The sequence below is a fragment of the Arachis duranensis genome, chromosome 3, assembly GCF_000817695.3.
Source record: "Arachis duranensis cultivar V14167 chromosome 3, aradu.V14167.gnm2.J7QH, whole genome shotgun sequence".
Lineage (NCBI taxonomy): Eukaryota > Viridiplantae > Streptophyta > Magnoliopsida > Fabales > Fabaceae > Arachis > Arachis duranensis.
In genome coordinates this window covers 14,241,670-14,265,590 of record NC_029774.3, presented here as the reverse complement: position 1 = coordinate 14,265,590, position 23,921 = coordinate 14,241,670, and the positions used below count along the sequence as shown (strand labels likewise).

General features: G+C 34.6%; 2 protein-coding genes and 1 pseudogene across 2 annotated transcripts; 2 read left to right on the top strand and 1 right to left on the bottom strand.

Moving 5' to 3' along the window:
* The first annotated feature begins 8,313 nt into the window (after positions 1–8,313).
* LOC107477777 (pentatricopeptide repeat-containing protein At1g74600, chloroplastic) lies at positions 8,314–11,588 on the top strand. The gene has a single exon (XM_016097848.3). The coding sequence runs from the start codon at positions 8,404–8,406 to the stop codon at positions 11,128–11,130; it is 2,727 nt and encodes a 908-aa protein (XP_015953334.2). The 5' UTR covers positions 8,314–8,403; the 3' UTR covers positions 11,131–11,588.
* A 4,405-nt stretch (positions 11,589–15,993) lies between these two features.
* Positions 15,994–19,736, bottom strand: LOC107477750 (beta-glucuronosyltransferase GlcAT14B-like; annotated as a pseudogene).
* A 2,642-nt stretch (positions 19,737–22,378) lies between these two features.
* On the top strand, positions 22,379–22,876 carry LOC107477776 (protein MAIN-LIKE 1-like). Its single transcript, XM_016097847.1, has one exon. The coding sequence runs from the start codon at positions 22,379–22,381 to the stop codon at positions 22,874–22,876; it is 498 nt and encodes a 165-aa protein (XP_015953333.1).
* Positions 22,877–23,921: the final 1,045 nt, after the last annotated feature.

Here is a 23,921-nt window from a genome sequence, read left to right as displayed (position 1 = left end):
CAATAAATATCTATTTAAGAAGTCATAGAAAAATAACTAAAAAAGTATATCCACCAAACATAACAAATAAATACTCAATAACCAAAGTATTATAATTTATCTAGATTACTACTAGTACCTTTACATCTCATGGTTTGTGTGCATATTCCAAAACTCATTGGCCGACGCTTTAATTTGTGACTTCTTCTGGTTGATCCGACTCCTGAGTAAATGCACAGCGGTTATCATGCGAAGATCGTAATCCTCAAGCTGCAATTTATTTATTATAAATTAGTACAAAAAAATAGGGATTAAATATTAGAGAGTTGTTTTATAAATGCTCACCTTATTGTTACCATTTGGTTTAAACTCAAAAGTCATATCCATCCACTTAATTACCCAAGTTGCAGAGTTCCAGCTTGAACTACATTGAGGTATATCTTCTGGCCTTTTAATTTTGTAGTAATGAAGTTGTTTATTATACTCTTGAATGATATCATCCTTGTAAAAGTTCGACATGATAACTTGCTTTAGTACGTTTACCTGATTTCAATTAACTAGTTAAATAATAAAAACAAAATATCAGCAAATAAGCTTATAAAAAAATTTTCTTGGCCTTACTAGTGTCTCGATAACACGTGCACGATAGTGAATTCTCTCATCATTAAAATGAGTGTCCAAGTGATAGATTGTGCGATCGCCAACCGAGATTACCATTAGATACCAGTGGTCACCCTCTTGAATAGGAACATATATCTAGACCACCAGAAAATTTGCCCGTGAGTTATGTATGTTGATAAGGAAAAACTATATTCAACAAAGAATATCCAAAAAAAATTTCTTAGAAATTTTAAATCAGCAATAGGTTGCATAAATTTATAAATATAGTGTTCCATCTTCTACATTAAATTTATCTTGTTGAAGACATCCACCTAATTCATTAATGCATTCATATAACTGTTAGTACATGATAAAGTATGGTTCTATATCAGCATTACATTTATAACTTATAATCATTAAAATTATCTTGTTAGAGGTTATATAACATACCACAAATCTCAGTGAAAGTTGTCATGTTGTCTTAAAACTTACATCAGATTGTTCATCAGTGCATCTCGATACCGCTAATTCAAGAATATGAACCATAATACAAATATATTACTAGATTGTGCAGAGAATCAAATGTAAATTAATTAATAGATGATTTGTGTACCTTATCAGTAATGGGTCTTTCAGGTATGAAATGATCAAAGTCTGATCTAGTTGCTCTGATTGTATCTGTTACCACAAGTTCTTCATTGTATCAATTAAAAATCAAAACACATTAGATGTGTCCTCATTGATCGACAACACAGATAATATCAAATTAACTTACGATGGATCTAGCGAAGCTGAAAATGCATATGCACAGGCCTTTATCTGATCTTCCAAAAGATGCATGGTTGGAGTTGACATAAATTTACACTTCATTGACTACAAAGTTTAACACAAAAGTATTAGCAATGAACATTGTAGACTAGATGGTTAATTAGCACTACTCATAACAAACTAGATAATTAAAGATTGGTGCCTAAGAGGTAATTACGTTGGTAATGAAAATGAAATAAACAGGTCTTCTATAGTCTTTTGTGGGTTGGCACAGTGCATAAGACACCTTGGATTTATTAAATGATTTGGGCTCAATCTTTGGCTTTCTAACTCTGCTTGGGGGAGTGGATGGTAATTTTTTCTGCGTCTTCATAATAGTCTTATCCTAAGAAAAAAAGTAGGTCAGTAAACACTTATTATCATCTGAGGAATATACTAGTAAAAAATATGATGCATGAATTTTACTACACATGCATATACCTTTGATATATTTTTCTTTTTCGTTGTGTCTCTTATAGTTGGGGATACTGGTTTGTCCATATTGATTTTGACGTTGAACGCATCATCGTGAGTGAAAGACCTCTTGTCCAGTTCAATAAGATTATCCTCATCGTTTGATATAGTAGTATGAATATCAATATCCGAACTCTTAACCTTCAATCTATTTGAGAATGGACGTGTCTTTTATGAAGAAAGTTTGGTCGGAGTCTCGAAATCATTGTATAGACTCAGTTGTGATATCATTGTCTCAATGCGGCTTTGATGATTTGGATTTTTGACGGTTTAGAATTTCACTAATAAAATCTCGTTGTAAAGTATAGTTTCTAAACCAAACAATAATCCTTTCATACAAAAAGTTGTTTGTCACTAAAACAAACCCCTAATTTATAAACCGAAGTATTCAAACCTCGGGTCGTTCTCCCTAGGAATTGTAATGAAGTGTTTTGTTATTGGTTGAGTTATTTTTGGGGTTTTGATAAGAGGCATGAAAGATAAATGGCAAGAAAGTAAACTAACAACTATAAAAGGCTCTAGGCAAGGTATGAAAATTAGAAGTCCTATCCTAGTTATCAATATTGCTTATCTTCCATTCAATTCTTAATCTCAGGTATTGCATCTGAAGTAACAAAGGAGCTCTGCCCAGTGAGTGTCTTCTTTTCAATTTATAGCTACCTGTAAATTGATATACCTCAATTCCATTCTCTTTCTAATAACAAGAACAATTAATTAAGATCAACATCATGAACAATTTATATACTTAACAATTTATAAAATTAACAAATTATCAAAAGGTCAAGAACAACATAACAACTTAACAATCTAAAATTTAAAAGTTAAGAACAACACTAAAACATTAATTTATCAAATTAACAAGTTAATAAGATCAATTAGAATTGAAAATCAAAATAACAAGAACAACTAAAGCTTTAAAATACAGCAAACCAACAAGAAAACAAAAACTTGAACAACATACTAATCATTAAAAACAACAATTAAATAAAATAATAACTGAATAATTAATACAAGAAAGAACAAATAAAGGAAAATAAATTACCTTAGGCTGGAGCATGTTCTGAAATTCGAACAGAACATGGAGAGGGAGAGAGAGAGGGAGATGGAGCTTTGAAATGCAATGGAGATGGTTGAATAGAAACAGAACGGTGGGACATGACAGCAACCAGCAACCAGCAACTAGCAACCAGCAACCAGCAACCAGCAATTACAAAACAGCAATTACACTAACATTGGTACATTATGAAACAGAGCCAGTAACCAGAGCAATTACAAAAAATCACAAAATATTAAAATGAAATTTTGAACAAAATTTTCAAGAAATCACAGAAAAACACACAAACTCATAGTAAAGTCCAGAAATATGATTTTTGCCTAAAAACTAATAATATTCTACTAAAAACTAACTAAAACATGCTAAAATCTACATGAAATTATCCCCAAAAAGCGTATAAAATATCCGCTCATCAGAAATTCCAGGGAATAATCTGACCAGCAACACTAATCGGTTCATACAATGTTTGCACATGATATTGCCCATCAGCAATGTTTTCAATGTTTGCAATGTTTCCAATATCAATATTACAGGCTTACAGCAACCCATTAATCTCATAGATAATTAGCATAGTGATACACAATAAAAAAATTAATAGTAGCAAGGTTGAAATCAAGAATATCAGAAACAAATCACAGATTAACTGATTAACCAACAAACTAAAACCACAATTACAGTTACAAAAATAAAAAATACCTTCGAGGGAAGGGCCGCGCGATGGAACAGAGCAGACGCCGCTGAAGGGACAGGAGCGCAGTGGAACAGAGCTGGCGCGGCAAGACAGTGGCTGCGCGATGGAGGCTTTGACGATCGAGCGGTGGCTTCACAATGGAGGGAAGGAAGTTTGCGACGTTTGCTGCGCGAAGGAAGGGAAGTGAGGGAGCAGGCGGTGGCTGTTCAAAGTTGGAAGTTGCGACAGCAGCGGTGGTTGGACGGAAGTGGCGGTGGCTGGACGGAGAGTGAGAGTGGAGACTGGAAACGTGAGAGGTGAGAGGTGAGAGGTGAGAGTGAGAGTGGAAGCTGGAGAGAGGATAGGGGTGAGGTCTGTGCCTCTGTGATTAGGGTTCCCTTTGGCCCTTCAACATGCAAAATGCGGCGTTTGGGGCAAATATAAAAAACCGGCCGGGTCACGGTTCGGTTCGACCGACCGGTTCCCGGCCGGTTCGACGGGCCAACATCGGTTTTCAAATTCTGCGGTTTTGTGTTTTGTTCGAACCGTATTTGCTAACGGTTCCCGGTTCGACCGGTCCGACTGGCCGGTTCGAACCGATTTTCAGAACATTGCTCTTAAGCACAATTAAAGGAGAATATACAAAACCATGCTATTTCATTGAATAAATGTGGGTAAAAGGTGATAAAATCCCTTAAATGAAGCACAAGATAAACCCTACAAATGGGGTTTATCAGGCTTACAGATTCAAGGATTTATCAATTTTTTTGTCCCGGGCCATGTTTACAACTCTCATTGACTGCAAACATTTTAGGTAAAATAATTTCATATAAATGTAAAAATACAAAAAGAGTGATGGTTGTTCTGATGAGATTGTCAATGGAATAAGACAAATATTTCTCTATTCACAACTAATGGCGAAAAAATGTTTATAATATATAAAATGTATTACATAATATAAATTGTATTACTATTTGCCAAATTAAATTACTTGCATGTTAAGGAGAACCTCTTCCACTTTACTAGACAATTCTTCACTTTTATTTAGATCCTTGTTTTGAATAACATCGTCACTGTAGAAAGAAAACATAAAAGATTGAATTACTCATAATATATTCTACTAAAAATTAAAAACCCATTACGTCTTACCATAGCACTAGGAATTGTAGTTCTAATTTGATTACTGAAATCAAGCATGATAAGATCACAGTCTGTAGCCAGTGACATATTCTGTGTATTACATGCATCATTGAGACTAAATCTTCGTTAGGAGGAATATCCATGATTATTATCAATTGAAGAATATTGTATGAGTAAATTTGGTTGAAAGGCAAATACTTAAAATAATTTGTTAAAGTATAAAAAATTAGTCGAAGTGAGCACATATATATAAACCCAATAAAGATAATCAAATTTGAATTCTATCTTTTTTTAAATTTTTAAACTAAGTGAACAATTCTAAAAATTTTTATGTTATCTTATCTTTTGGTCAAAATCAAATACAAATTGAATTTTATCTTGATTTTTATTTTACAATTTAACAAAGTAAATTTTATTAATTCATATGATTATATCTTATCTATAATTATTTTTAAGTAGATATATACTCAAATAATAATAATAATAATAATAATAATAATAATAATAACAATAATAACAAGATTAGACGGATCACAATAATCAAATAAAAACAGGAACAAACTAGTTGAATAGTACTATACGTGTTCAAGCACTTACCAATCGATTGAAATAATAATTGAGGATACTTCAATTGATTTCATTAACAAAACAATCGATTAAATCAGTAATTGAGGATAATTCAATCGATTGCACTAACAAAACAATCGATTGAATCAGTAATTAAGGATACTTTAATCGATTTCACTAATAAAACAATTGATTGAATGCATACAAACTCCTTATTGCAAGCATTCTTCAATCGATTGGTTTCCTAATTCAATCGATTGAATGGATATCAATTGATTTCAAGAACAACTGAAACAATTTAAGACCTTGAAACAAATTTTCTTCATTCTTCGACACATTTTCTTCATGATCCAGGCCTTGGGATGATGCCCCTTGGGTTTGTAATGCCTAGATTAGTGTATAGAAGATCAATTGCTTCTCCTTGATGATTGATAGCTTCATTTTGCCTGTGTTGACGCTGCCTCATATCAGCAAATTGTCCCTCCATATATAATCTTATGCTTCGCAATTCATGCATCAAATCTCGCATTGTTGGCGAAGGAGGCGGTGGTGGTGGGGTTTCCTAGGATTGTACTTGCACTTCAGGGTCTTGTGGTTGTCCTTGGATCTGAGGTTCTTGGGCATTCGGATCTCTTCCCATCTGTCTTAAAATGTTGTCATCAATCTTGGCTACATTACTCATGACGATACTTTTCTCTTCACTCAAGTCAATTCCAAGCCAGATGAAAATCTTGGTCCATTGGCAAGCATATCATAAACCAATATTTGATTTTCCTTTCTTCATTTCAAGCATATGATGAACCATAAAATAAGGCCAGTTTATCTCCTTTCCAGTCACCATAGCCCAAAACACTAGAATATCTTCATTAAACAAGATTCCATGATTATGTTTTCCTGGAATCAACATGTATGAAAACAAATACATCAATATATGCTGCTCATTATCCAAACCACTGCAACTTATATTACTTCTAGCATCCATATGTGGATTCTCATACTGTAGACTCTGCAAACCAATCCAATCTATTATATTCACTCCAATCCTCATCTGCCGCAATACCTCCAGTAAATTTTGCCCCATGATAAACTAAATTCTATTGTTCAGCTAATTTTTCCAAAGTAACTATAATTTCGTGACCCTAAATCAAACTCAATCAGCGACATTACTTCCTCACCCTCTTCATCAGTTTCAGGAACAACATAATATAAATACTATAAACAGCCCTAACCAAGTGTGGATAATAATCATCTTTAGTTTGTACAAAATTAGTCAAGTGTTGTGTTTACAAAGCATTCCAGACCAAATTATAATGTCTATCATGAATGAACTCAGCTGTTATGTACCTAGGAGGAACAATCGCCCTTTACTCGAACTTCTCCACATAGTTGTTCAATGCCCTCGAAGACAGCAGCCACCTTGCCATGTAATGGGATGAAGCAACTAGTCTGGCAGATGCAGAACTTTCACCCTCAACCTTAGCTCTTTTGGCGTTCTTAGTTCTAGTCATTTTGGGGATATTGGTTCGGTGGGTTTTGTAAGAATTTGGATGAGGATTAATAATATGTATGCAGTTTGGAGTGGATGTTGGTGAGATTGGATAAGAAGAAGAGATAAGCTTTCTGGATTTAGAGAGAGAAGAAAGGTGCAGAAATGGTGTTGTTATGTTTTAAAACGGGGAGAGTCTGAATACGCATGGTTACCAGGTTTAATATAGAGCGCATTTCAAAATTCAATCGATCGGATTACATTACCAATCGATTGAATTCAGAAAAAAAACTTATTTACATCACATCCCAATCGATTGAATCTCATACCAACCGATTAAATTGGAATATACCATTAGTCACGTACAAACTTCAATCGATTGGGTAACACAACCAATCAATTGAATTGTGAGACCTCAAGTTGATTTGAAGCTTTCAATCGATTGGGTAATATAAACAATCAATTGAATTATAAAAAACCCACATTCTAGTCATCGTTCAATCGATTGGGTAATATGACCAATCGATTGATTTTTGCGAAAACCATCATGCCTTGCAACTTTCAATCAATTGTTTTGTGATAACCTGAAGTCCAATCCAATCGATTGAGTTATGGGAAACCTGAAATTCCATCGATTGTTTTGTTAATTCAATCGATTGATTCTCTATGAGACACGATTTCACAACGCTCGAGGGATGTAACAGATCAAAGATAAACTTTTAATCGATCAGGATTGCTAAAAAGTTATTACGAGCGATCGAAAATCTAATTCGTTATTGTTTTTGTTTTTTATTGTTAATAAACATAATAGATAAATGATAAAATAATAATTTATAAAATAAAAATAATTTTTATAATTAAATAAAATATATGGGGTTAATTTGTAATTAAATTAAAAAGATTATTTAGCAGTTATTAAAAAACTTAAAAAACATGTTTTGTTATGGGCAGGGGCGAAACTAGAAGAAATATTAGAGGGGGGGCAAAAATATTTACACACTAAAAAAAGACTAAAATAAAATTTTAAGGGAGGCTAAACTGAAATTTATATATAATTTACATGTAAAAAATTAAAATTAAGGGGGGCAATGTATGTAGCTTCGCCCCTGGTTATGGGACTATCGAATCCGGTGCCAATTTTTAGCTTACTGAGGTGAAATCACTTTTACTTTCAAAGGATAAAAAAAGGTTGTCAAACATAAAAATAAAATGTTCAAAATATATTTTGACTCAATCGTGCTTTTCTTTTTCCCAACACAAAAACCAAACAAACCCTAAAACTTTAGTTTTGACCTAGAGCACTTAAATATTTAAATAAAAATACTTTATTAAATATTAAATTGTAAAAAACAAATTAAGTACATATTTATTATTGTATTCTTATTAAATTTAAAAAAAATTAAGTATTGTAGATTGTCGAAAAACATGTTTAATATTTAAAAGTACCTGATTTTAAAAAAATATTTTTTCAAAAAAGAAATTGATCTAAAGCTTTGCAACTTTTGGAAAACCAGAACAATATGCAAGTCTTTCTGTTTTGCTTTGTTGCAATTCCTCCTCGTCTGCACATTAGAACGAATTTTCAATGCAAATCAAATAATGCATTCAGTACACTCAATTTTCTAGATGAGAGTGGTAATGGTGGTAACATTATCTGCCCCTCGTATGATTCTTATGAATTCTCTACTTACTCAAAGCTTCCACAAAACAAGCTCACGACTTGCTTGCCAATTCACCACTTCGCTCGGTTTCGTTGAAAGCCCATTTGTTCGTTATGTTAAACACGAAGACAATTATAATTTTTCAAGTCCTTTTGAGTCCCTACCTGCTTACAAGATTTCAGGTCAGCACACTGCTTGGAACTCAAAATTCATGCATGCCCATTTGATTAAAACTTGTGATTTGCAGTCTGATATCTTCGCTGTGAATTCTTTGCTTGATTTTCACTGCAAATCTGCTGACATGGTTGTTGCCCGCAAGCTGTTTGATTCAATTCCTATTCCAAATGATGTTTCGTGGAACATCATGATATCTGGTTATAGGCATAATTCAATGTTTGAGAATTCGTGGGAGATGTTTAGTAGGATGCATTCGGTTGGTGCCGATCCTAATGAGTTTAGCTATTGCAGTGTTCTTTCGGCTTGTGTTGCTCTGCAAGGTCCTTTATTTGGTGAGCAAGTTTTTTCACTTGTTTTGAAAAATGGGTTCCTTTCCAGTGGTTTTGTTCAGACTCAAATGTTACAAACGCTTTCCAAATTCCATGGCTTTAAGGAGGCTCTTAGGTTTTTTAATTATCTTTCATGCACTAATGTGGAATGTTGGAATACTATTATTTCTGGGGCAGTTAAAACTGGAGAAAGCTGCGTTGCTTTGAATTTGTTTTGCCAAATGTTGCGAGCATATCTAATGCCAAATAGTTATACATTTCCAAGCGTCTTAACGGCATGTTGTATCCTTAAAGATATGCAGATGGGTAAAGTTGTTCATGGTTGTGTTGTCAAATGTTGTGCAACTGATATCTTTGTCAAGACTGCTATTGTTGATTTTTATGCCAAATTTGGGTGTATGGATGAAGCTTTTAGAGAATTCTCACATATGTCAGTCCATAATGTGGTTTCTTGGACGGCAATAATTTCTGGGTTTGTGCAAGATAATGATATTTTTTCTGCATTAAAGCTTTTCAAAGATATGAGGCAAATAGGGCAGGAGATAAATAGCTATACCCTTACGAGTGTGCTTTCTGCGTGTGCAAAACCTGGAATGATTGATCTGGCAGTCCAAATTCATTCCCTGATATTAAAATTAGGGTTCTATTTGTACCTTAATGTTGGGGCTGCTTTGATCAACATGTATGCAAAAATGGGAGAAGTTGAACTATCAGAATTAGCCTTCAATGAGATGGAAAATAAGAAGGATCAGGGCACATGGGCAGCCATCCTGTCGTCTTTTGCGCAGAACCAAAAGTCTAGGAGGGTGGTTGAGTTATTCCGGGTAATGTTAAGAGAAGGAGTGAAACCTAATGAGTATTGTATTAGTAGTGTGTTAAGTATTATTAGCTGCTTGACTTTAGTGACACAGATGCATAGTTACACTTTAAGGTCTGGGTTCGTGACTGAAGCTTCGGTCGGCTGTTCCCTTTTCACAATATACTCAAAGTGTGGCAATTTGGAGGAGTCTTATAAAGTTTTTCTGCAAGTTCCAATTAAAGACAATGTCTCGTGGACCTCCATGATTGCTGGTTTGGCAGAGCATGGATATGCAGAGCAAGCTCTTCAGCTGTTTAGAGATATGATATATCAAAAAATTCTCCCCGATCATATGGTCTTAATACCAACTCTATCTGCTTGTTCCATTCTTCAGTCCTTGCAGATGGGTAAAGAAATTCATGGTTATGCTTTTCGTTTAGGAATAGGAAAAAACTTAGCCTTTTGTGGAGCATTGGTAAATATGTATTCGAAGTGTGGAAGCTTGAATTTGGCAAGGACAGTGTTTGATATGCTACCCGAAAAGGATGCGTTTGCATGCTCTTCGATGGTCGCAGGATATGCCCAAAGGGGCCTAATTGAAAAGGCATTTTTGTTATTCCGTGAGATGCTCTTCGCTGATGTATCAGTGGACTCTGCCGTAATTTCATCCATTCTCGGAGCTGCTGCAATTTCGTATCAATCAGAAATCGGAACTCAATTGCATGCCTACGTCCGAAAGTTAGGCTTACAAGCAGATGTTTATATTGGAAGTTCGCTAATGACAATGTATTCAAAATGTGGAAGTATTTTAGATTGCCGAAAAGCGTTTGATGATGCTGAGAAGCCAGATGTAATAGGTTGGACATCCATGATTGTGAGCTATGCTTATCATGGTAAAGGCGTAGAGGCCTTAGAAGCTTATGAACTAATGAGAAAAGATGGAGTAAAACCTGATGCAGTAACATTTGTTGGGATTTTATCAGCTTGTAGCCATAGTGGGCTCGTTGAGGAAGCCTTCTTCTATCTTAATTCAATGCTCAAAGACTACGGCATTACACCTGGTCATCGACATTACGCTTGTATTGTCGATGTGCTAGGCCGATCCGGCAGAGTCCGAGAGGCTGAAAGTTTCATAAATGAGATGCCTATTGAGGCTGATGCTTTAATATGGGAAACTCTGCTTGCTGCTTGCAAAGTCCATGGTGATTTCAAACTTGGAAAGGTAGCAGCCAAAAAGGTTATGGAGTTCATATCAAGTGATGCTGGAGCTTATGTTTCTCTCTCTAATATTTGCGCAGATGTAGGACAGTGGGAAGAAGTGGCCAAGATTAGGAGTTCGTTGAATTGGACTGGGATGAAGAAAGAGCCTGGTTGGAGCCTCATGTGAAGTGTAATAGTGACATAATTTTGTTCTAATATCTTTAGAAAAGGATAAAGAGGTCCTTGACTTTTTGTTCCGTAAATATTTTCGTCCTGGCGATTTAAAAATACTTTTAAATTTTTGATCTCTTTAGAAGTTGGACATATGAATCCCTCTGTTCATATGATTCTGTCAGACCCAACAAAAAAATTTGATGTGGCTCCTGTTATGCTGACCTGACCGTTAAGGATGTACACGTGGAGAGAACCTTTTCAAAACGGGACAAATAAGTCCATCTTGGTAGTTTTGCGACTCACTTCAAACTTCTTATGGTTGTTGTCACCTATCAACAATGCACACCACTTGGGAAAAGGTGATAGAGGCCAATCGCAATATTTTCTTTACTGGAAATTGATACAAAATTATGAATGAGCTTTTTAACTTAGACAAAACCAACAGAACTCAATTTTTTGATATCATTTGATTTAGATTCAAAAATAGTTTTCTTTTTTTTTTATATCAAACCATCTGTGCACAAAATAAATATATACCGTGTCTTCCAAGTATCTCTCAGAGTTTGATTCTTACGAATCAAGTGTTGTTCATATCATACTGATCTTAAAAAATGTTTTATTTTTTCTTTCATCACTTTTGTAGCTTGCATTATTTGTGTGTCATGTTCTTGTTGCTTATATCGTGAAGATCTATGTAATATTTTGTTATTAATGTTATTTTATCTTTGCAAGGAAGATTCTGGATTCATTCCCCTATTAGTGTATGGGTTATTTGGTTCTTCTCGACAGCTTGCGATTGGTCTAGTCGCATTGGTTTCTCTCTTATGCTCCAATGTGCAAAGTAGCATAGCTGATCCATCCAGTAAATTATACACAGCTGGCTTCTTATGAATCAAGTATTGTTCATACCATACTGATCTTAAAAAATGCTTTATTTTTTCTTTCATCACTTTTGTAGCTTGTATTATTTGTGTGTCATGTTCTTGTTGCTTATATCGTGAAGATCTATGTAATATTTTGTTATTAATGTTATTTTATCTTTGCAAGGAAGACTCTGGATTCGTTCCCCTATTAGTGTATGGGTTATTTGGTTCTTCTCGACAGCTTGCGATTGGTCTAGTCGCATTGGTTTCTCTCTTATACTCCAATGTGCAAAGTAGCATAGCTGATCCATCTAGTAAATTATACACAGCTGGCTTCTTACGAATCAAGTGTTGTTCATACCATATTGATCTTAAAAAATGCTTTATTTTTTCTTTCATCACTTTTGTAGCTTGCATTATTTGTGTGTCATGTTCTTGTTGCTTATATCGTGAAGATCTATGTAATATTTTATTATTAATGTTATTTTATCTTTGCAAGGAAGATTCTGAATTCGTTCCTCTATTAGTGTATGAGTTATTTGGTTCTTCTCGACAGCTTGCGATTGGTCTAGTCGCATTGGTTTCTCTCTTATGCTCCAATGTGCAAAGTAGCATAGCTGATCCATCTAGTAAATTATACACAGCTGGCAATACTATTGGCTCTTATGGTTAGGATAATGGAGTGCATAATGAGAATCTTGAGGTATTTTTTTTATTCTCATTTTGTGAATATAGATTTAGTATTTTACCAATGCTATGAATGCATCCATAGGCATTCCCTCCACGTATGCATCAGTAACGACTAAGTCAACACAACGAGAACCATATCAGATATTTTGTGTTAGGTTTGACGGATTCATATGTTATCAACAAGAGCCATATTAGATGTTTTGTGTTAGGTCTGACGGATTCATATGTTATATGAATAGAGTCACTCATGTGTCCAACTTTAAAGAAGTTAAGAATTTAAAAATATTTTTAAATTGTAATGACAAAAATATCCGTAAAACAAAAAATCAAAAATTTATTTATTTATTTATTATTAGATTCCTTGCACAAAGGTATTCACGATTCATTGTATAGAACCAACATCTAATCAATAATTTAATATTTATTTTAAAGTTTTTTAAATTATAAAAATTATCTAATAAAAAACTTTTTTTAGTTAATGAAATATGAGGCATTTTTCAGCCACATACCTAAAAGGTACTCACACCAGTACTAGTATGATTGTAATTCTCAAAAATATTATTTTCAATAATCATTTCTGCAATCCTAAACAATAAGAGTAAACTATCATTTATAAATCTATCTAAAAAAATAAAAGAATTTGTACCTATAAAAAATATGCTTCAATCAATAAAATTACTCAAGTCTAGAATTATCTAAATTTATTAAATTAATACTCCTGACCAAAATTCTGAAAATCAAGCTAATAAAAATAGAGATTCAATGATTTAATCAAGGTTTAACTAGAATTGATTCGAATATAATAAAATAATATATTTATGTATAAATAATTTAAAATTTAAAAATATTTTTTTGTGATTTATTATTTAAATCGTTTAACTACTAAAAAGTAGCAGAAGTTGGATTGGTTAACGGATTTGACAATTTTTTTCCTTTTTTGACCAGCTCTTTCTTTCCCAAGCGAGTTTTATCTTGAACCAGACCCGTTTGGTGACAATTCCTAATTAATTGGTTCGAATCAGTTGTTTCAATCTCATTCTCAGAACCATGTTAGTGACCTAACTTATGCTACCTTAATTCTCAATTCTTCACCACCACTACCACCCCCACCCCAACCACCATTCAAATCCTTTCTCATCCAAATCTCATCCCCAGCTATCGCTACTGTCACCGCCTCCTTTTCACCCTCCTTCAAATCACATATCCCACTCTTCTCCTCTGCTTCTACCAAATTTCAATTACGTTCCTTCATCTTCCTTTCATTCCATTTCCACACTCTAAATCTTCCAATTTCATTTTTTGATTTGCTTCGTCGCTTTGCATTCATATCAAGATGCGACAATTATTAGAGTTTTGGCTCTTAGGGTTGGCTTTGATAATATTGTACTTCATCTCGCGAGATCTTCTTGTCGACCATTTTTGTTTCTTACTCGTTTGATTTATTTGTCTTTGTGAAAATCATCATCGTTGTCGTTGTTTTGGTTGCTAGTGCTATTGCGGTTATCGTAAGGGTTTTGGTGTGGACACAGGTCTAGCAGATTACCATATGCTTCCAAGGACGAGATCTAGTGAAGGAGAGGTTGTGGAAGGGACTGAAAAAACTAATAGCAGCAGCAATAACAACAACGACAGTGGCGTATGTGGTGGTGTTGTTGCCACCTCTTTTCACAAGAGCTGAGTTGGTTGGGGGAGCTAACTGTCTGTTCGTTCTCTACTGCTGCCAAGGATTCGACGGTTAACGACACTGACCAGAGCAGAAACAACGACGACAGCAGTAACATAAATGTTGAAGTGGACCTTAACTAGTTTGGTGGTAAAGGAAAGGAGGCCGCGGTGGTGGTAGTGGTGGCAATGGTGGCGGTGGTGGTAGTCGCTAGAGATGAGAGTTGGATGAGGAAGATTTTGGATGATGGTGGCAAAGGATTCGGAATTAGAGTAGCGGTGATGGTGAAGAGTTAGAATTTGGTGGGGTAGGTTAGATTCAAAAAGTTAGTCTAAGAATTTTGAATAATTACAAGTTTAGGTAATTTTGAATAATTACTAAGTCTTATAAATTGGGCCAAGTCTAACAAAAATTAGATTTACATGCATTATTCAACCGTTTCTAAAACGTGTTCTCATTCACTATTATAAAAAATCTTCTTCTTTTTCTTTACGTTCCTCCTTCTCCTTCTCTTCCTCCTCTTCCTTCTTTTTCTTCTTTTTTTTGATATTTCTCCTCTTTTTTCTTCGTATGTTTTATCTTTATCGTTATTTTTTATTACTGTTGTTGTTGCATTTTTTCCTCCTTCTTTTTCTATTGATTTTGCAATATTATGTATTTTTTTTCTTTGTTTGATTTGTTCTCCCAAGAAAAATGATAAGAAAATGAAATAAGAAAGACGAGGAAGAAGAAACAGTAGAAGATGAAGAGGAGGAAGAGAAAGAGTTTTGAGTTATACAAAATTTATCAAAATAAAAATACACCCAAAAATTTTTAAAATACACCAAAATATCTTCGTGTTATACCTAAATATCTTCGTGTTATACCAAATTTGTTGCAAATATAAAAAAATATTTTCTCTAATACTGCATTTTTTTCTTTTTTTCTTTAAGTTCATCCTCTTTACAGCATTATGTGTTCTTTTTTTTTCTTTGTTTGATTTTTTTATTTTTATTCGTGTTAAGAGAGTAAAACAAGAAGAAAGGAAAAGATGAATAAGAACAAAAGAAGATGGTGATGATGATTAAAAAAAGAGAAACAGGAGAAGATGAGAAGGAGAAAGTGAAAAAGTTTTGAATTATGCAGAACTTATCAAAATAAAAATTCACCCAAAAATTCTTAAAATACACCCAAATATCTTCGTGATACACCCAAATTTGCTGCAGAAAAATATTTTCTCTAATACTATATTTTTTCTTCTAAATTGAACCACACTTTAGCCACTTGATTGGATTCAAAATAATAATAAATTTTGTTCTGGTTCAATTGACAATCCGAAACTGAATTATTTATTATCTTCAACAATGAGATAATTGATGATAAAAGAGAAAGAAAAAAAAGAAAAGAGAACAAATTTCAATAAAAATAAAAAAAAAAGGGGGAAGAAGAGGAGGAGGAAAAAGAGGTAATATTAATGACGACGATAATAAAAAAAATTACGAAAAAAAAAGAAAAAGAGACACGGAGGAAGAGAAAAAAGAAAAGACAGCACGGAAAAAGAAGAAGAGAAGGCACGGAAAAAAAAATATAAAAATGCGTGAATATAAATGACTTGTATAAAAAAATACTTGTACGTGGAGAATAACTCTTTTGTTAATTAAAGGCTATCTTTCATAAATACAAAATTAATTTCATTTTTTAAGATATATTTATCATCATTCTCTAAATATTTATAAATAGAAATGATAGTTTACATCTCATGTGATAAAACTAGGGACCTTGGTCCCGAGGAAAAAGGAAATTAGAATTCATATGATTTAACAAATCTGAACATTTCTAAGCCAAACACATGCATATTAACAACCAAATTAAATTACAAAAAATGCGACCGAGTTAGCAAAGGAAACTTTTAGTCAATGGAATCAGCAATCGCACCTAACTTGTATAAAGGACGACCCAAAATATATTCATTACGTGACTTTGGCACAAGATTTACAATAGATAGGACCACCACCAAGCAACTGGTTCTTCGATCTTACCAACTTTTCAACTCTCAAGCTGTGTTTCTCTTCTGTTACCGACCTACAGTGAGTAAAATGGTTCTAGAGTCGGTCCATTCAAACACACTGATGCGATCGAAAAGTGCCATTTGAAAGTAATTTGACTATCGCTTTCTCAATTCGTTGAGAACCTGAGCCAGGTCTCAAAATATTAGCATCTCCCCATGTTAAGCATGTGCTGTTTCCAGACTCACCTAAGCACCATCCACCAGGAACAACTGATCCAGGACTCCGTCTCAGAAGTTTTTGGTCAATTAGATCAAGCACAGGATCATCTGGTTGAAATTTCCGAGCAAAGGCAGCTCCGCTGCGAATCATGTCATCAAAATCACTGGAATTAAGCGGTCGAGGATCACTTATGTGACGGTTGTCATACATAGCATATAATAAGTTCTGATTTATGACTGTCCTGTTGAACTGACGTGAATTACAAAGAACAGAGGGGAAATAGTTGGACAGCGACCAGGGTGTGTTTGCAAAATACATCAGCAGTAGCCGTGGGAGGTTGTCTGCTCCCAAGATGCAGAACTCCAGAAAACTGCGAGTCAGGATAGAAAAAGAGGAACCTACACAAAAAGGAGTTAGTACAATTAACACAACTATCTCCGAAGAAAAAAGAATATTGCTAGATGAAATTATACATATGATAATAATTCTTTTTTTAAAAAATGGTACAAAAAATATCAAGTAATTTAAGCAATTAAGAGAAAACCACGGAAGAGAAGGCAAAAACAAAGGATTTGGCTCCTCTAAAGTGAGAGTATAACCTTGAGGATACAGCCCAAAAATAGCCCATAAATTGATAAGGAATTGAAGTAAAGTTTAGATAAGGACAAGAGCAACAAAAATGGATCAGTTAACATGTCAAGTATTTAAGTAGTAGCTAATTTATAGTTTAAAATCTATACTCTAATATAATTGGCCGAAGATAAAGTTTTTTTATTGAAACAGAGTTTCAACCCGCAATGTTGTATGGATCAGAATTCTAGGCAGTGAACTGCAATCACAGCCAAAAAGAAGAATATCACAGATGAGGATGCTGCAGTAGATAAGATTACTCATATAAATATAAATAAGTTAAGAGAAGTAACTTATGATGGTTGGGGCAAGGAAGACGACCTAAACATGCCAGGATTATGTAAGATAAAACAGATAATCACCCTTCAAAGATAGTACATCAAAACTGAAAAAGACATAAACAGACACTAGTTAATAGTAGGGTACACGGGGCACCAAGATAACTTCAGTATGTGACTTGCTTATGGTTTTCATTTCCAATTTTCATCTCTAACCAGATTCTACTGCTCATCTTGCTAAGCTCACATTCTCCGTACACTATTTCAGTTCATAAATGGAAACCATGTGATTCCAAAGCTTCCTTCAGAACTTTAATTTATCCTTTATTCCACCTCTACTGTATCTGAAAGCAAAATTCCATAATTTCATTGCACCAGATACACCTTATTGGAAATGAAATCACTATTTTAGCATAAGCTTTAGCTTTAGGTGCATTCAGAAAAACTGTGATGCTGCAGTTTGTGAAGATAGCAGCATCAACCACGATCTAAGTGAAAATTATGTCAGTTGTTTAACAACAATCACAATCATATCTTTTTCTATTGATGTTGAAGTTTATAGCCTCTATTACCAATAACATGAAAAGCTAAAAGTACATGCAGACTCAGAGCAAAGGCATTCAACAAAATCATACCTGTAAAAACGCGGAAAGCACTAGGGAGATCTCTCTTCTGAGTCGCATAAAACATTTCAGTCCCTTCAGCAAGATACAGGCCTGGATCAACAATAATGGGTCTCAACCTCCTCGACCTACATCATTAAAAGCTATGAAAAATAAGTATCACGACTATAGTTCATTCAGCATCAAACACTTGAGAATTGAAATTCCTTCTCCAAAACACTACAAACAATAAAAAAGACTCAATTTCCACACACTAGCAAACATAAAATAACTTCATAATGTAAGCTAGTTTTGGGATCATGGCGAGAAACTATTCACCATGATAATTACCTACCTTCTAAATTTCAATTAACAGAAGGAGAACTTTGAAACAACAATTGAGTTGTCTTTATATAATCTCGAAGACATGGATTGAAGCCAATTAGCCAAGTTAGATGGCCTGCATTATAACCCATTTGGCTATGGTCCTTTTCCGGACTCGCCATAATCCAGGATGCTTCGTACCAGACTTCCCTTATACTTCTATTGAGTATCTATATCTATACTATATAATATGAGGATTTTGAACGTGTTGATGTGTAACTTTTTTTCCTAAAATACCTTCCATTATATATAATTTCCAAGATTTGAATTCCAGTCCTTTGAGTTAAATTATAAACTCAACTAATCCAACATTTATTATTTGTATACATATTTAATATTTGAAAGAGTGAATCGATAGGCACTACACTATTGAGTATAATGCAATTTTAAAACAATAAACGCATTAAACTGAACATTAGCTTACTCTTTCCAGCCAATATAGCTTGAATGATTCACAAAGTTCATATCTTTAGGCAGGAATGACATGATGTGAAGAAGATCTGACACCATACCATACCATCTTGGGTAACAAGCGGATAAGCATCAGCACTAAGGCTAACAAACCAATCCCACTTCAAGTTCAACCGAATCAGTATCGACGCTGCGTGAAGCGCAAGCGAAACGGGCGAGGATCCTTTCTGGTACGCGAAATCGGGTTTCCCCATAACATGAACATTCTGTGCGGCTTTGAAAATAGGGTTCGACTGGACAGTGAGAGCCACGCGCTCGCGGTCCGCGTGGGAAGCGGAAGGGTCGAGATGGAGGAGGTACTGGTTGAGGGGATGGTAGGTGGCGTGGAGGAGTCGGATGATCCGACCCGAATCGGAGCGTGACCCGGAAATGAGGTAAGCGATGGAGGGAGGGGGAGGGTTGGCGTTGGTAGAGTCGTAGATGATGCGGTGGTTGTGGGCCTGGTGGGCCGGGAAGAGGAAAGGGTCAGGCCCGGTATGTGGGCCCGTGGAGGATGAGGAAGTGCAGAGGGAGAAGATGAAGGTGATGGAGAGGAGTGAGATGGCTAGGAAAGTGTAGAGGAGGAGGGTGGGCTTGTTGGTGGGTTTAGGGTCTCTGAGTGAGAAGAGGGTGGAGAAAATGGGTTTTGAGGTGAGGATTGAAGACCACTGATGTTGTTGTGATTGTGGTGGCGTTGGTGCTGCTGCTGCTGCTGCTGCTGCTGCTGTTGAACCCGAGTTTTGCATTTCTTTGTGTCTCTTCTTTTTTTTCTTTCTTTGTGAAGTTTGAGGGGAAGCTGGAGACTGAGATCTCGATGTGTATGTGTCCGCTGCAGACCGTTTTCTCCGGTTGTCATATTATACTCCACGTACAAATCATTTTATTTTATATAAGTCTATATAAATCATTTATATTCATAGACGCACATTTTTTATGCGTAGTTGCTACACGTTTTTCTTTTCTTGCTACATGTTCTTTTTTTTCTTTTTCTTTAGTTATCATCGTCACCAACACTACTACCTCTTCCTCTTCTTCCTCCTTTCTTATTGGAATTTTTTTTTCTTTCTTTTTTTCCTCCATCATTAGTTATCTCATTGTTAAAAATAATGAATAATTTAAATTCATATTGTCAATTGAATCAGAATGAAATTGATTATTGTTTTAAATTCAAGCAAATGGCTGAGGTGTGATTCAATTCTAGTTAATGTTTTCGTTAGTAGTTTATGATTATGTAGATGAATAATATTTTTGTTTGTGAACATTATTGTTCATCGTTAGTGGTTTGAATTGAATATAATGTAAAAGTTCTGCATTCAAGAAAATATTTTTCTGTATTTCAACAAATTTGGGTCTAACACAAAGATATTTGAGTGTACTGTTTAAAAATTTTCGGTGTATGTATACTGATAAGTTCTGCATAATTCAAAACTCTTTTTCCCCTCTCCTCATCTTCTCCTGCTTCATCATCATCATCATCATCATCATCTTTTTTTTTATTCATCTTTTTTTTTCTTGTTTTATCTTCTCTAATTTCTTCTTGTTTTACTCTTTTAACAAGAATAAAAATAAAACAATCAAACAAAGAAGAAAAAAATAAATAATGGTACAAAATTACTTGAAAGAGGATGAAATTACATTCATTCAACTAAAATAAAGAAAGAAATAAGAAAAAAAGAAGAAAAAATGTAGCATTAGAGGAAATATTTTTTTGTATTTGCAGTAAATTTGGGTGAAACACGAAGATATTTGGGTGTAACGCGAAGATATTTGGGTGTATTGTTTAAGAATTTTCGGTGTATGTGTACAAATAAGTTCTGCATAATTCAAAACTCTTCATCTTCCTCCTCCTCATCTTCTGCTACTTCTTCTTCTTCTTTTCATCATCATCACCATCTTCTTCATCTTTTTTTCTTTTTCATCTTTTTTTTGTTTTACCTTCTCAAGTTTCTTCTTTTTTACTCTCTTAACAAGAATAAAAATAAAAAAATCAAACAAAGAAGAAGAAGAAACACATAATACTGCAAAATTACTTCAAAGATGATGAACTTATATTCATTCAACTAAAAGAAAGAAAGAAATAAGGAAAAAAGAAGAAGAAAAAAATGCAGCATTAGAGAAAATATTTTTCTGTATTTGCAGCAAATTTAGGTGTAACACGAAGATATTTGAGTGTTTTGTTTAAGAATTTTCGGTGTATATGTGCTGATAAGTTCTACATAATTCAAAACGCTTCATCTTCCTCCTCATCTTCTTCCACTTCTTCTTCTTCTTCATCTTCTTATTTCATTTTCTCATAATTTTTTTGAAGAAAAAAATCAAACAAAGAAGAAAAAAATACATAAGATTGCAAAATGGATAGAAAGAGGAGGAGAGAAAAAAATGCAGCAACAACAACAATAATAAAAAAACGATAATGAAGATGAAACACGTGAAGAGAAAAGAAAGAGAAACGCAAAGAAGAAGGAGAAGAAGAAGGAAGAGGAGGAGGAGGATTTTTTCGTTTATAAAATAAAAAATTATTTATTTTCTTTAAAACGATTTTTCAACTTTATTTTCGTAAATACGATTTTTTTTAATTAACAACAAGTTCGCCGCCCCCCTAGAGTTCGCCACACTATATAAATGCCGTGGGACCATTGGTTTGTCACTTTCTTCTTCCATTCTATCCTCCAAAATTTCTCTGTTACTTTTTTCTTTTCTACCTTTTTGAGTTTCGTGAAGTTTGTTGTGGATGACAATCTTAGTTCCAGGTTAGTAAATAACAGTCTATGTTCTTATGTTAAGTTGGTTTACTGTTTACATGTTAAATAAAATTGTTAGGTATAGATCGTTTGTTAGTTAGAATAATAGATTTATTGTTTACATGTTACTTAGGTAGAGGTACTTTTTAGTGTTGTTATGTTAGGTATATTATTTTATGTTACCGTTTTTTAATATAGTGGCTATGGATCATGATGTAAAAGAATATAGGAAAGTAATATTATTAGATAATTTAGTTATTGGTATAGCATTGTGTTGTGAGTTAGAAGGTAATTAGGTGATCACTAAAATTTAAGGTTGAGTTACTTATAAATTAATATGACGACGTCAATTAAGTAGGTTAAGCTTAAAATTAGTAGGTTTATAAGTCATTTCTCATTTAGTTAACTTTTTACTAATCCAGTATGTATTTTATTTTAGTAGATTGTCTTTCGATGGAGCAACAGTTATTGGATTATGAGCATGAGATGTATAGACTGGATCAGGCTGAGCACATCGCTGGGAGGCTTGATCGTGTAGTATGATTTTTCAACCCCTTTTTTTATTTTATTATAGTGAAGAAAAAGTGAACTTGTTATTATATGTATTGAAGGTACCGTTGTTTGTTAAAATTTTTTGTTTTTTCCGTTTGGTAAGCACCTCGGATCTTTTGCACCAAACGGGACTTGATGACACGGCCGTCGGAGCAAATTAGGCCATATCTGAGACGAGCCAGTTTTAAGTAAGTCGCATACATGGTGGAGTTTGAGCATTGGTCGCTCGCCTCGGCATTGATAGAGAGGTGGAGGTTTAAGTCCCACACATTTCATCTACCGTGCGGGGAGATGATCATCATCGTGCAGAACATGGCATATCAGTTGGGACTCCGGATTGATAGTGATCCTGTCAGTGGATGCATCGGTAGGTGGGAGCAGCACCACCAGGGACGGACCATTGAGGAATTGTGTAAGCAGATATTGGGTGTTGTTCCTAGCCCAAAGGACAGACAGTCACGGACTAAGTGGACTGTCAAGCTTACTTGGTTCCACAATACAGTTTGTGAAGAGCTAGAGCAGGATGCCACAGAGGAGTGGATGATGAGGTATACGAGAGGATATATCATGCAGTTGATCGGAGGTATCCTCTTCCCTGATGCATCTGACTCTCGGGTGCATATCAGGTGGCTTCCCCTGCTGAAGAACCTTGATGCATGTGGCCGGTTGTCGTGGGGCTTTACTGTGCTGGCATGGTGATAAACCACTATTTTATGGTTTATCTTGTGCTCAATTGAGTGGTTTTTATCAAGCCTTTACCCACTTATTCATATGATTTGCATGGTTTTACATTCTCCTTCCTGATTTTGTGCTATGATTGAAAACATGCTTCTTTGCCTTTTATTTTCTTTTATTTAAATCCTCTCTTGTTATCATTCGATGCCTTGATATGTGTGTTAAGTGATTTTAGGTATTACAGGGCATGAATGGCTCAGAGGATGGAAAAGAAGCATGCAAAAGTGGAAGGAATACAAGAAGTTGAAGAAACTGCTAAGCTGTCCAGCCTAACCTCTTCGCACTCAAACGGTCATAACTTGAGCTACAGAGATCCAAATGACGCGGTTCTAGTTGCGTTGGAAAGCTAACATTCGGGGCTTCACAACAATATATAATTTGTCATAGCTTCTCCGAAGTTAAGTGACACGAACGCGTAGATGACGCGTCCGCATCACATCTGCGAACTTCAATCCACGCAAACGCGTGGACGACGCCTCCGCGTCACTTTGCCGTGATCTGTACGGACCAGAAAGCGTTGGGAGTGGCTTCTGGGCTGTTTTTGACCCAGTTCTCGGCCCAGAAAATACAGATTAGAGGCTGGAAGTGGAGCAGAATCAGATCATTCAATCATTACTCACAATTTTAGGTTTTAGATGTAGTTTTTAGAGAGAGAGGTTCTCTCCTCTCTCATAGGATTTAGGATTAGGATTTTTAGAAATTAGGAATATTTCTTCTTCATCTCAGGTTCAATGTTCTTTCCATTCATGTTAGGATTTTCTTAAATAATATAATTTGAGGTATTTTCAGATCTATGATTTGTTTCTTTTATTTATGATATAAATAATTTAGATTTTTCTACCTTTTGGCTCTGGTTGATTAATTGGTGACTCTTGAGTTATCAAACTCATTGTTGACCGAAAATTGGAATTCTTTAAGAATTAATTCGAGTTCCACTAACTCTAGCCTTTCCCAAGGAAAGACTAGGACTTGAGGAATTAAAATTAATTCATCCACTTAACTTACCTTC